This window comes from Palaemon carinicauda, chromosome 8 (assembly GCF_036898095.1).
Source record: "Palaemon carinicauda isolate YSFRI2023 chromosome 8, ASM3689809v2, whole genome shotgun sequence".
NCBI classification, from domain to species: Eukaryota; Metazoa; Arthropoda; class Malacostraca; order Decapoda; family Palaemonidae; genus Palaemon; species Palaemon carinicauda.
In genome coordinates this window covers 27,913,499-27,927,938 of record NC_090732.1, presented here as the reverse complement: position 1 = coordinate 27,927,938, position 14,440 = coordinate 27,913,499, and the positions used below count along the sequence as shown (strand labels likewise).

The 14,440-nt window shown below is 40.1% G+C and overlaps 1 protein-coding gene and 1 long non-coding RNA gene across 2 annotated transcripts in view; both read left to right on the top strand.

The window, feature by feature from the left end:
- The window catches only part of LOC137645160 (uncharacterized), a 10,108-nt gene extending 5,115 nt beyond the window's left edge, over positions 1–4,993 (top strand). The window contains exons 2-6 of the mRNA XM_068377989.1: positions 53–343; positions 431–1,474; positions 1,727–2,496; positions 2,757–4,837; positions 4,978–4,993. Coding sequence (XP_068234090.1) covers positions 53–343; positions 431–1,474; positions 1,727–2,496; positions 2,757–4,837; positions 4,978–4,993 — 4,202 coding nt within the window. The remainder of the gene's footprint in view (positions 1–52; positions 344–430; positions 1,475–1,726; positions 2,497–2,756; positions 4,838–4,977) is intronic.
- Positions 4,994–5,041: 48 nt separating this feature from the next.
- Positions 5,042–6,643, top strand: LOC137644852 (uncharacterized). Its single transcript, XR_011045210.1, has 4 exons — positions 5,042–6,010; positions 6,162–6,239; positions 6,350–6,416; positions 6,528–6,643. It is a non-coding gene; the product is annotated as an uncharacterized lncRNA (long non-coding RNA).
- The last annotated feature ends 7,797 nt before the right edge of the window (positions 6,644–14,440 follow it).

The window sequence follows — 14,440 nt, the reverse complement described above, 5'->3', positions numbered from 1 at the left end:
GCAACCTCTATTGAATATTTTGATAGGATAGAATATTGTATTCCTCACCTAGAGGTGGCATCTGCACCTGGAACTGTTGAGGTTGCTAAAAGTCTTCTTAAACAGCCCACAGCTCCATTACCAAAGTTCAATAGTACGGATGGGGAGGATTTCATTAGGTTTATATCAGAGTTTGAAAGCACTACCCAATCATTTAGTTACCCAGACAGAGATTTGTTACTTCTTTTGAGACAGCAGGTAGAGGGAAGGGCTAAAGTTTTGTTGAATTCGTTGGAAGCTGACAAACAGACTTACAAGGACGCCAAAGACTTGCTTAAGTTAGCCTTTGCCTCGGAAGTAGTTCGTAAAACTTCTACTATAAAAACATTGACGAGTTTAAGATTGGGGGAATCTGATGACCTTTTAAAGTTTATTTCCATTTTATGAACAGTTGTTGAGTCTGTGAAGACTCTTAAAATGACTCCTGATGATTTTATTCAATATTTCATGTGGAATGGACTTAATGACAAGTTTAAGAGGGAATTAGTTCTGATTACTACAAAGACTTATCCTTCTGTTCAGGAGATAATGGACAATTTCTTTATTGCCTGTGAGAGGTATGAGAATTGCTTGAAAAGTGAAGTTTCTTTACGTACTCTTCAATCTAGTGTTAGACAGAAAACTACTAGTTTAGCTATTAAGACATTGCCTGAGGTTAGGAGGTTTTATTGTATACTTTGTGTAGAAGGTGAAAATAATCATTCTATATTTAAATGCAAACGTTATGACACTCCAGAAGCAAAGCTTCAGCTTTTGAAAACACTGAAAGGATGTTTTCGATGTGGGAATCTTAACCATATGAGTAGGCAATGTAGATTTGAATTTCGTCAAAAGTGCGTGAAATGTTCGGGGCTTCATTTTCACTGTCTGTGCTCAAAGTCTTCTGAAGTTAAGCTTTCGCCCCCTGAAGGAAAGCATAAAGAAGGTACTCCAATACATTCGGGTAAAGCTGATGTTAAGAGGGAAGCTTCCATTAATGAAGTGAATAGTAGTATTGCAGTTCTTCCAAGTATTGTCAATAAGACAGTACTCCCTTCCTTTTCATTTACTGTCCCTGGAGTGGATGGTATTTTTAGAGGTCTTAAGGATAGCTGTTCTCAGAGTTCCTTTGTTACAGAGAGCTTGCTTAATAAGTGTAGTTTGCCTGTTCTTGAACCTAGTGTAAAATTGACTGTTAATGGGTTTAATGCCTCTAAAGAATATATAAGCAGACTTATTCAACTTCCTATGAAGTTCGGCAATTGTATTTCAAATGTTCCTGCACTTGTGGTTCCTAGCATTAATATAAAGTTAAATCTTCCAGGGTTAGGCAAGATAGTGGAATCGTTCGAGAATAAGGGATTCATATTGGCAGATAAGAAACTTTGTAAAGACAGTGACAGTATTGATAATGTTCAGGTTTTATTGGGATCTGATGCACATTACGCTTTAATGGGTAAAGATGTAGCCTTTGGTTGTAACCCCCCTTCAGTATACACTGAATCACAGCATGGTATTTTGCTAATGGGAAACCTTGAAAATTTGAGCAAAAATATTAAATTTTTGGGTCTGCCTAATATTTGTAATGAGAGGTTAGAAGTAATTAATCCACTACGTTCAAGCAGGACTGATTTTTCCTCTTGCTCCCAAATTACTACCTGTTCTTTCTTATGTAAAATACAAATTGACCCTCTTTTGGATGATGAAGTGTGTGACCTACATTACAAGGAACTTGAGGTAGGCAGTAACATAGCAGTGTTAGATGATAAAGGTCAGATTGTAGAATCAAAATTGCTCAAGGCTACTGATGAAGTGCTTGAACACGAATGTTGCCGCTTTTTTAATCTGGACGCCAATAGTGCTGAAAGTATTATGTCAGAGACTAATCAGAAGTGGGTGAATTTAGCGTTGAGTAATTTTTCAAGGGAAAAGGATGGAAGACTTATAGTTCCCCTCTTGTGGAATAGCAAAATTGCACATAGGTTATCAACTAACGAAAATCTCTCAAGGTTGATACAAAAGGCAAATCTTAAGAAATTACGGAAAAAGGATGGGCCTTTGCAGTTAGTTGATCAGGTAATTAGGGATCAGTTAAAAGATGGAATAATTGAGAAGATTTTAGACTTAGATTCATTTAAGGCAGAGCATCCAAATTATTCATTTCTCCCACACATGGCTGTTTTTAGGCCTGAGAAAGAAACCACAAAGTGCCGTATTGTGTTTTTGTCTAATCTCAAAGACACTGTCAAAGTTAAGTGTGGTTTCTCTCATAATCAGTGTATAGATCCAGGACCTAACCTTAACCAGAAGCTGTCTTCAGATTTCTTACACTTGAGGTTTGATAAGTTGTTATTAACGTATGATCTTAAGAAAGCTTTTAACATGTTGTCCTTGAACAATAATGATCAAGCTAAGTTGCTGTTTTTTTGGTTCAAAAATGTACAGAAGAACGATTACTCTCTTGTAGCCTACAAGAATGTTAGACTTAGTTTTGGTCTTCGTTGTAGTCCATTTTACTCATGCTAGCTCTGTATTATATACTAGTGCACCAATATGAACCAGACCCACAGCTGAGGAACCTTAAGTTATTGTTGTACTCTCTATTTTATATGGACAATGGAGCTGTTGGTTCTGCTGATTCTCAGTATTTGAAGTGGGCTTGTTCACAGTTGCCGTATATTTTCAACCCATATAAGTTTGAGATACAACAGTTAGTAACAAATGATGTTACCCTTCAGGCTGAAATTGATGCAAAGTTTGAAACCAATACTCCGGTTGAGAATAGCCTTTTTGGTATTTTATGGAATAGGGCTGATGATGTAATTTATACTAAGGAAATCTTGCTAAACCCAGATGCTGATACAAAACGTAAGGTTTTGCAGACTATTGCCAGTAACTTTGATGTTTTTGGTTTTAATATTCCTGTCTTTAATAGAAGTAGACTTTATATGCATAGACTTCAGTGCTCAAAGGAGCTGGCTTGGGATCAAGTACTATCCCCCAGTCTCCAAAGGAAATGGAGGAACATTTGCAGGCAGGTGAATGGTTCCCAGCCGGTGAAAGTCCAGAGGTTCATTGGGCAAAGAAATGGAAAATTTAGACTGAAAGCATTCATAGATGCAAGTCGTGATTTTTATGGTACTGTGGTATACATTGAAGATATTGTCTCGGGTGAGATTAGCTTTTTGCAGGCAAAGAACCGCTTAATCAATAAGTTGTTGAAAGGTAAGTCCGTTCCAGCACTGGAGTTGAATGCTATATCATTAAGGGTAGAAACCCTGATGGAGATTTATAGAGATCTGGCTGATCCTTCGTGTGTGAAGTCCATTGACATTGATGGCTTAGATTTGTACTGTGATTCCAGTTGTACTTTGCAGTGGCTGCAAGCATCAGAATGTACATACTCCAAAATGCAGAAGCATTCAGTATTTGTAGAGAATAGGATAAGCAATATCAGGAAATTATGTGAAATTAAACCTGTCAGTTTTATCTTTATAGCTGGAAAAGACAATCCAGCAGACTGTGTCACCCGATGCCTTTCTCCTAGACTTGTCTCTAAATCATTCTTTATTTCAGGTCCTGAGGTGGTGCCTGGTAATGAGTTTCTTTATTTCACAGTTCCTAGCTCAAACACTAATACCCTTAGTATTTCTGTTGCTGAGCAGAGTGAGTTTCCAGGTGAACCTCTTCTTGAACATGAGAAATATTCTACTTTAGAAAAGCTTAAATTGATTTACAGGAGGGTAATGCTTTGTGTTGACCACTGGAAGAGGAAAGCGGGAGTTGAAGTAGAGAATTTGAATAATGTAAACTATTCTGCTTTAGCTTTAAGAAAATTAACTCTAGAAGATCAACAGAAACACTTTATGGAAATATTTTCTTACTTCAGACTCTCAAGTAAACCTTTGAAGGATATACCTCCACTTGTGAGCCAACTTAATGTGTTCATAGATTCAGATGGCATTTTAAGAGTAAAATCAAAGTTCAAGAAATGGTATGGACATAACAAACAGTTTCCTATATTGCTTTATCCCAAGAGTTATTTGACTAAACTAATTATAATGGATACACATGCCAAATTATTGCATGTTGGTTGCTATTCTGTCCTATCTGATCTTCGTAAGTGCTTTTTCATTCCTAAACATATTTCTATCATTAAGAATGCCATTAAACAATGTGTTTCATGCCACAGGTTTAACACAAGAAGTGTGAGATTGAACCAGAACACTTATCGAGAATTTCGTTCTAGTCCCCCTGCTGTTCCATTTTCTAATATTTTTGTTGATTTCATTGGACCATTTAATGTTAAACAGGGAGCTGAAAAGATGAAGGTATGGATTTTGTGTTTCACCTGCACTTGGTCAAGGGCTATTAATTTGAAGATCTGTCGAGATTTAAGTGTGGATGAGTATTTGAGGGCCTTTTCATTGCATGTTTTTGAATATGGATTCCCGCAGCTTTGTGTTAGTGATCCAGGCTCGCAGTTGGTGGCAGGAGGTAAAAAAATCACTAGCTTCATCAATGATCATGACACTAAATTGTATTTGGAGTCTAATGGCATTAAGCATGTAAAGTTTCAGCAATTCTTTAAAGGCCATAGTGAGCTAGGATCACTTGTAGAGTCTTGCGTAAAATTAGTGAAGAAACTTATTTTTTCAGCTATTAAAACTTGGGTACTTTCTTTGCCTGATTTTGAATATTTAGTGTGTAATGTTGTTCATTTAGCTAATAAGAGGCCAATAGCCTTTAAGGAATCTTTAAGGGAGACTGAGGCAGATTCTTGCCCAGAGCCCATAACTCCAGAAATGTTAGTCAAGGGGTATGAGCTGGTGTCGTTGAATTTAATTCCAGATTTACAAGAGGTACCTGATGATCCTGAGTGGAAGATGAGTAGCAGCCCTACAGAAATAATAAAGGATGAGTATGAAAAACTTTTTAAGGTTAGGTATAATCTTCTAGAAGCTTACCAGAATGAGTTTTTAAGTACCCTGGTAGCTCAGGCTATGGACCGCAAGGACAGAAGTTGGGCATTGGTGATATAGTCCTCATCAAAGAACCAAACACTAAAACCATTAATTTTCCATTGGGAATTGTGAAGGGTATAGAGGAGAATGATTTGGGGGAAACTACTGGGGCTATTATACTTAAAGGGAAGACTCGTGAGTTGATTAAAAGACATGTCACTACTTTAATCCCTTATCTTAAGGTAGTTCCAGATGCATCCTACAATTCAGATAATGACGACAAACAGAGCTTCCGTAAGTTGTCTATTAATGAGAGTTCACCCCCAAAGGACTCTCAGGAAAGCTGCCATTAGGAGCAGAAATTTGACTCGACTTATGTTATAGTTATAAAGTATGATGCAAATTTCTAGCGGTGAGAAATTTGCATCCTGTGCCCTCCAGTGTACAAAAATAAATATAATTTATTTTTCTGTATAAATTTTTTTTCTAATTTCTCACGCAGTTTTGTGTGGACTTGAGTGGGGTAATTTTTTGTTATATGTTCTGTGTGCATGACTGTTTTTTGTAAAATGTCTTTACAGGCTTTATGGAATGTAATTTTAAATTAATTTGCATAATGGCCTTATCTGTTGTTGGGTGGTCTTAAGGACCAAGACAAGCAATAATTCTCGGGAACTAATCTTTGTTTTGGTTTCCGAGCTAACGTGTGACACGGCGGAGAAATGGTCGTCAGTGAATTCTGCTACTTCAACGGAGAGTGTAGCTTAAGGGGTTCACTCTCGCTTTTCACTTTTGGACACCGTGGGTACTGTGCTGCTATGAAGAGCGCTAAACAGACGTGCTGAGTTGAAGACATTTATTATAAATGGATCCTGTCGACGTTTGTGCTTGATTTCGAAAATGCCTCTTCGCTAAATACAGGCTCACTCTCTCTCTCTCCCCATCTCTGGACTTTGCATCTTGCACGGAGCGCATGATCGATATAAAATCCTTCACTTAAGCCATACATGCTTCGCCCTTTAGCTAAGGTAAGGCCATTAGTGTCTTTTAGTTGAGGTTTCAGAAGTCCTGACGTGACCTAAAATAACAATAAAATAACTCTGTAAGGACAAGTTACGGAAAACTTTTCACGCATTATGCATCTGTAATAGTTTTGTTACTTTATTTTTTCTCGTACAGTTCTGCGAGTGCTAGTGTTATAGTTGGATTGTATCGATCAGTCTTAGCCCATTATACGGATGGTGTTGTTTTCCGCTGGTAGGTTATTAATTAGTTACTGATATTATATGTCGATATTATTTATTTGAGAATATTTGACATTGTTGGTCTACCTGTAATAAGTTCCCTTTCCTTCTTGTTCATTATAGGTGTGGTAGGCTTACCTGGGTACAGTAACGACCGGTAATTGTAACCTGACCAATTTATCCTCGATTGGTAATTAAGAATTTTTATGTATTGCCCGTAGATTAAGTGATATAGTTTCATATTAACGTTTGTGCCTTCAGTGGTAATTTTGGTTTATAATGTAACTGTCTAAACTTACAGGTTATGATGCAGAGTCGATAGCCGATAACAGAAAGGTCATTGAAACTAAAGAGGATATTGTTAATTCAATAGGATTGTTCGTTCTTTATACTTTTTTATTAAAATACTGAATTGAGTTTTGTATTTTATTTTTACCTCCATGTTTCACCACCTTAAAATATATATGTTGTGTGTATCGATTTCGTTTTCTGTATAGCTGCCGAGGTGGCAGGCCCTCGGGAAACCAGAAGCAATGAAGTGCTTCCGGTGGGATCGCTGGACCTTCGATCCTTGGGCACACAGCATCATCAAAAGGGACTAGGCTGGAGCTGGACGCAACCACTTCCAACCTTCCACCAATTCTTCCAGCCATCAACCCCCCTCTTGGAAGAATATGTCCTAGAATTCTTGAACAAGAAGGTGATCAAGAGGGTAAAGTCCACCCGGTTCTAAGAAAGACTTTTTTGTGTTCCCAAGAAGGACTCAGACAAACTCAGAGTCATTCTGGACTAGTCCCACCTCAACAAGTTCATTGTGAACCACAAATTCAAGATGCTGACTCTTCAACAAATCAGAGCCCTACTACCTCGCAAGGCCTACACGGTCTCAATAGACCTGGCGGACGACTACTGGCACATCCCAATGAACCACCACGCTTCCTCCTACCTAGGATTCCGGCTCAATCGAAGAAGTTTCGCCTTCAGAGCCATGCCCTTCGGGCTCAACGTGGCTCCGAAAATCTTCACCAAGCTAGCAGACACGATCGTCCACCAGCTACGCCTTCAGGGCGTCCAAGTGATGGCCTACCTCGACGACTGGCTAGTCTGGTCGACTTTGCCAGAAAGGTGTTTGACAGCTTGCAGCAAAGTAACCCAATTCCTGGAACATTTGGGTTTCAAGATAAACACCAAGAAGTCCTGCCTCGCTCCAGCTCAGAAGTTCCAATGGTTAGGAATCTATTGGGACCTTCAGTCACACCGCCTTTCCATCCCATTAAAGAAAAGGAAAGAAATAGCAGGGTCTGTCAGGAGACTTCTCAAATCCAAACGGATCTCAAGACGACAGCAAGAGCAAGTTCTCGCCTAACTACAGTTCGCCTCAGTGACAAACCCAGTGCTTCGAGCACATCTAAAGGATGCATCAGGAGTCTGGAGACGAAACGCATCCGTCGCTTGAAGAGACCTCAAGAGACCCCTACCAAACAGGCATCGCTCCCTGCTCAGCCCGTGGTCAGAAGCAAGGACCTTGAAAAGATCCATCCCTCTCCAACCTCCACCTCCGTCGCTCAACATCCACACGGACGCTTCCCTGGAGGGTTGGGGGGGGGGGGGGGGGGGGGGCACTCCCACAAGCAACAAGTTCAAGGAACATGGTCTCCCCTATTCAAGACGTTTCACATCAACATCTTGGAGGCCATGGCGGTTCTTCTCACCCTGAAGAAATTATCCCCGCATCCTTCGATACACATCCGTCTAACTCTGGACAGCTCGGTGGTAGTCAGATGTCTCAATCGTCAGGGCTCGAGATCGCCCCACCTAAATCAGATGTTACTACCCATATTCCGCCTAGCAGACAAGAAGAAGTGGCACCAATCTGCAGTTCACCTACAAGGATTCTGCAATGTGACGGCGGACGCTATATCGAGGACAAACCCCATAGAGTCGGAATGGTCCCTAGACGCAAGATCATTCTCCTTCATCTCTCGTCAAGTCCCGGAACTACATATCGACCTCTTCGCGACGAGCGACAACAAGCAACTTCCTCGATATGTAGCCCCTTACGAGGACCCCAAAGCGGAAGCAGTGAACGCCATGTCCCTGGACTGGAACAGATGGTCCAAGATTTACCTGTTCCCTCCACCCAACCTTCTGCTGAAAGTCCTCTCCAAACTGAGAACCTTCAAAGGGACAGCAGCCCTAGTGGCTTCCAAGTGGCCCCGGAGCAACTGGTTCCCCCTAGTCCTGGAGCTACACCCCAAGCTGATCCCCCTGCCGGGTCCAGTTATCTCCCAACAGGTGCAGTAGTCGACTGTCTTCGCTTCATCAAAGAAAGTCAAGGACCTTCATCTCGTGATTTTCTCTTCCTAGCCGTGAAGAAAAGGTTTGGGATCTCGAAGAAAAGTTTGGACTTCCAAGAGGAATACAAAACAGAGTCTACCAGAAGGCAATATGAGTCATCCTGGAAGAAGTGGGTATCCTTCGTCAAGGCAAAAAACCCTACGGAAATCTCCATAGATTTTTGCATGTCCTTCTTTATTCACCTTCATGGACAAGGCTTAGCAGCCAAAACGATTTCCACCTGCAAATCGGCCTTGACTAGACCACTTCTGTACGCCTTCCAAATAGATTTATCCAACGAAATCTTCAATAAACTCCCGAAGGCGTGTGCTAGATTCCCCGTCTAGCACCTCCACCGAGACCCATCTCCTGGTCCCTGGATAAGGTGCTCCATTTTGCCTCTAACTTGGACAACGACTCTTGCCCTCTGAAAGACTTGACTCAGAAAGTGATCTTCCTTTTTGCTCTCGCCTCGGCAGCCCGAGTCAATGAAATAGTGGCATTATCAAGAGAAGAGGGCCAGATACAGTTTGCCGACACGGGGGAACTTACCCTTTTCCCTGACCCCACGTTTCTTGCTAAAAATGAACTTCCCACCAAACGATGGGGCCCTTGGAGAATCTGCCCCCTGAAGGAAGATGTCTCTCTCTGCCCTGTGGAGAGTCTTAAGGTCTATCTTCGAAGAACTTCTAATTTTGGTGGAGGACAGTTTTTCAAAGGAGAAACGTCGGGCGGCGACCTGTCACTAAAACAACTTAGAGCAAAAATCACCTACTTCATTTGCAGGGCGGATCCTGACAGTACACCCGCAGTTCCCGATCCCAGGAAAGTCGCCTCTTCCCTAAATTTCTTCCAAGGAATGGACTACGAAAGCCTCCGATCCTTCACAGGCTGGAAGTCCCCCAGAGTGTTTTTCAAACACTATTCGAAGCAGGTGCGAGAAGTGAAAAGATTCGTGGTGGCAGCAGGTAGTTTGATGAAACCTGCTGTTCAGTGCTGCGTAGGACAGTGAGTTTTCTCGGGATTTTAACTCAAACGGGTGCCTGTGTTGACCCTAGTGCGTTGCATAGTGATTTCAGTGAACACTTAGTGTCACTAATGGACAGTCCTTTACCAAGGTGAAACGACATAGATTCGTACACATGTGCCACATGTTCTCGGACATAAAGTGTATCTTGACTTAAAAGACTGACGTTCCTCAGGAACTAGTGATTACAGAAATGATTGTTTCTCTTTCAGATTCTGCACCACCAGCCTTTACCATATCTATGTCTATTATTGTATTTTATTATTGTACAAAAATTTTCACATTTCTTTGCAAATTTCAAATAAAATATTTACTTTATTTACAACATGCGTCTCCTTCGCTCATATTATTATATGAAAATATATTGCTGCTCGTGTTTTACTGAACCTTTTCTAAAGTTATTATGATTAGTGTACCTACTATCTCTTATGTACTCACCTAATGGTATAAATTTGTTTCTATACAAATACTTACCCTTCTGTTCTGTCTGGAGACCGACACGATTTCTTATCCAGGTGAGTCTTTCTTCGTCAGATTACTTCGAGATGTTCCTCTTGTCCTTCTAGGACCTTCCTCGCCAGGGGGGCGGGACGCCAGGTCATTGTAATGCCTCTGGTAGTGACATTACACGGAGATGTCACGGTCTCTTGGTCACCAGACCACGCAAAGTTTATTCGGAGTACAAGGCACTTAAAATGGAAACAAACCCACGATAAAGTAATTCTCTGGTACACTTCCATCAGGACGACATGGCTTGAGCCCTAAAAACGGACTTTGAGCGAAGCGAAAAATCTATTTTTGGGTGAGATGGCTATGTCGTCCTGATGGACCCGCCCAACTGTTCCAGTTCAGCTATAACGGAGGTCGGTTATAGCTAGAACGGAATGGTGAAGGCGGACGTGACGTCACGCAGCTGCGAGTATCGTAACAGTGACAAAGGGAGAGTATCTTTGGAACGGCACCCCAGTTACCTCCCACATTCACTCGCCACATCGTCCCCTCGAAGAGTAAATGCTAGGTGGGGTGCAGATGGCCCTGTGACGTGTTAATGCATGCGTCCCCTGCTGATATACAGTATTCTATAAGGTTAACCCTTAGAATACTCGCTCCAGAAGTTAGAATTCTGTGAAAACCTTTAGTTTAATTCTCTGGGAATATTTTAGCAGTTATATATATCCAAAGGAAGCTACTGAAGGAACCTTCCATCAAGACGACATGGCCATCTCACCCAAAAATAGATTTTTCGCTTCGCTCAAAATCCGTTTCTTGTGAACTTCTTGAAGGTCATGATAGCTCTCTGTTATCCCAACCTCACTGCGCTCTATACTTTAGATATATTAGTTTTCATTCTCCACTGCTGAGGTAAATGGTCGGTTGGAAGCCTGATAAGGTATAAAACAAATAACTCATTAGACTCATGACATCTCCACTAAGGAATAAATTAATCCCATGAATAATTTCCGTCCCTAATTGATAAATGAATAAAAAAAAAATAGAAATTAACTCACCGTCATGGACATAAATAAACTTGTGCAAGTGTGGGACATCCTCTATCATGACTATTTTTAATATTTAGACTCAAGAATGTTCTTAGTTATCCCTCATTCTGATGGATTCTTTATATGTAATCGCTCTCTTTTCTCCCCGTTTATACTCAGAGTAGCGTCTCCTCATCAAGCGAGTGAAATAAAAATTAGCGACTGTTCCAACTTTCAGCCTAAAATTACTGGTGGAAAACATGGTCTTTTTTTTCCGTAAGGTATACCCTACCCCGTAATTACTAACTGAATGTATGAAGTAGAAAACATATAACCCACACTTATATAATAAATCTGGTTGTATTGGTGTCATGAATAAAGGATTTATTCCTCTCGAAGAAGGTCAAGAAATGCTTACTGTATATCTCTGGGCTAATACCATAACTATCAAAGAATATTATATAATTTTTAGGTGACTTAGCTACATAAAAGCAGACCCAGTGTCCCATGCTATTGATGTCTGAAGAGGTTTCCAACGTATTTGTGATAAAGGTGATAGCCTCCTACCTGTATGACCTCAACCTTATACCTCCCACATAATCAGAAGAAAATATACCTACGTAATTCAATAATTTCCCCACCCTCCCTCTTAGAGCTCTATCCAGCTCTCTAGTATCCATCAGTCCTAACCCCTCACATCACAATGAATAATCCTGTCCACATCAATAGATAAGATACCTGTAGTATCTCCAAAAAGCATAATGAGATGGGGAAAGGTTACTGCTTTACTCAATTTTGAAATGATTCGCATAGGCTGATCTCTCTACTGGTAGAGCTTCTTTCATATCCTCATGTACGAAATCAAAATTAAAAATGGTTCCCCTCTCTCGCTAGATTCTCGAGTGCGTCCGACTTCACATTCATCAACATTTTCATATAAGATAAATAATTGTATAAAGGACATGACTCGACCATCATTTCATTCAAAAAGACGGATATGGTCTTGAATAATGTATTACTCACCCCGTTTACTACTCCCACATTTTGTGCCGCTGTTAAATTGACACCATTTCTAGTGATACAAATGAATAATTCTAATGTTATACTCGATAAATCAAGAAAGGAACCGACCACCCCATTCACACGAAATTCTATATACCTATCAGACAATACCTGATTAATTCCCACATTACTGGGCATGAAGTCTACCCTCTCTTTAGAATTAATTGAACTTTCAATTAGTCTCTGCCTGTTCACATTTGGATATGATTTAGATATTCCTGCCATATACGAGGATGCTGGAATCTTATTTCCACTTCCTTGGGTATTCGGTGTCATTCCACCCATGAGGTGAAGTAAAAAATTCTGCTTAGTTATGAAATGAGATTAAAGAAAGGACACAAACCCTATGATGTCCCACATCCTGATGAATGTAGAAGGTTATACACATCATTCTTATGCAATCTCCGCGTTCCTCCAAACTCCTTAGTCTTACAAATTACTTTCAAACTTTTTCCTTTTTTTTTGACTTCCTTCTCTTTCCTGAACCTTTTAGAAGTCTTAACCCTGTTGACTTCACTGCCTTAACTCCATGTTTTTTTTAGAGATTCCTTTAATGGTCTTTCCGCAGTGATCATATCAGACAGCATAGCCCTACCAAATTCCTTAGCAAAAGGATTGAGAACCTTGAATATAAAGGGTAATGCCCTCCTAGCCACCCCTGATATAGATGACAACACACTTCCTTCCCGTCTTCGAGTCGGATAAAATATTGAAATATCTTCTAGCCCACCACCTCCTCTTAGGGATGTAGAAAGGAAAAGCCCCCTTAATTCCTCTTCTGATGGTGGAACAAAAGTCAGCCTCATGATCTTGATCGTATCTACTCCGAAATAGTAATATAAAAAGAAAAACTCTGCAGTAGTACAGTCTCCTGTGATGGTTAATTGTCAATTAATGCTAGGTAGATCAGTATTTATTGTTTTGTTTACCTAACCCTAACATGGAGGATGCAGGTCATGCTAGAGTTTTCTACGAATCTTATAGTTCTCCCATTCTGATCCGTAGTGATTCTAGATATTTGATCCAACACCTTCGTAATTTGAGGTTTATATAATGTGTTATGTATACCTCTACTCTTGCCGTTATCTATATGGAAACAGTCTAAAATGTTCACAAGTGTGCCAGCAAAGTAACTCGGCTGTATCACGTCCGAATAAATATACAATTTTCAAATGGTTATGAATATCTTGAAACCTCTCTTTTCTCTCCTTTTCCATAGATTATATATTCTGTATCAGCTCTGATGCCCAGCAGATTGGATGCTTCACTGCTGAAAGTTATATGAATTGCCTGCACATCCCCCTTCCTGAATGAATCACCCTTAACATATTGCATGGTTATTTTTTTCCTGAGTGTCATCCCATTTGAATATGGTGCTGCGTTTAATGAATGCTGAATATCTATCACTAAAATAAACATTTAATTCCTTATTTAAATTGTCGTTTAAAGTCTCAGCCAACTTCTTCATATCCCCTGCCATGACACTAATATTAGGCGTATATGCATGAGTATGTGCCGCCATACTTTCAGTAGTGGAAGTATTATTAGCAGACTGGTAGCATGTATGCACCTTGATATGAAACTGTGTATCATTTGACTTTATGGCGTAGTACTGGATTTGATGCATGATGGACACGAGACCCACTTCATACTCATAATCTTACTCCTAAATTATCGGTGTAGCCGTCCTATTAATAAATCTACTAGGCTTGTTATCTGGATGTACATCTAAGCAGCCTATACTGGTTAAATAAAGCGTGTGGTCACCAGACATCTTCTTACCCTACTGAGGGGGGATATTTCAGTGTGTTCATATTCATAACTATATATGCAGTATACACTTTTAGGAGGATGTAATTGAAACTCAATTGTTTTATTCACAACATTTTTTTTTTTAAAGAAATAGACTAAAAATAAACAGAAATGGTCAGGCTTGCAAATACATTGACAAATAGTGACATTCAATCTCTCCTCTGTCAGCCCCACAGGTATCTCTATTTTTTTCATCAGCCTTAACAAAATTATTTACAATTTCTAATTTTCTTAATGGCCCCAGAAGATTGGATATAACCATATCCCCTTCATGTTTTTCATCCAGACTAGAAAATAACTTTTCACCTGCGACGACATAAACAGTCCTCCCTTCCAGTTCTTGATTAAAGGCGAATATACTCAGTAGATAGTAGGCCAGCCAAGTTGCATCAATTCTTCCCCTCCTGCCAATACCTAATGGGAAAAGCACATGTTGAACGTGATCAAATTTCTGGTCATACAGCTTATCCTTCAAATTTGTTAATGCACTGTGGAAGT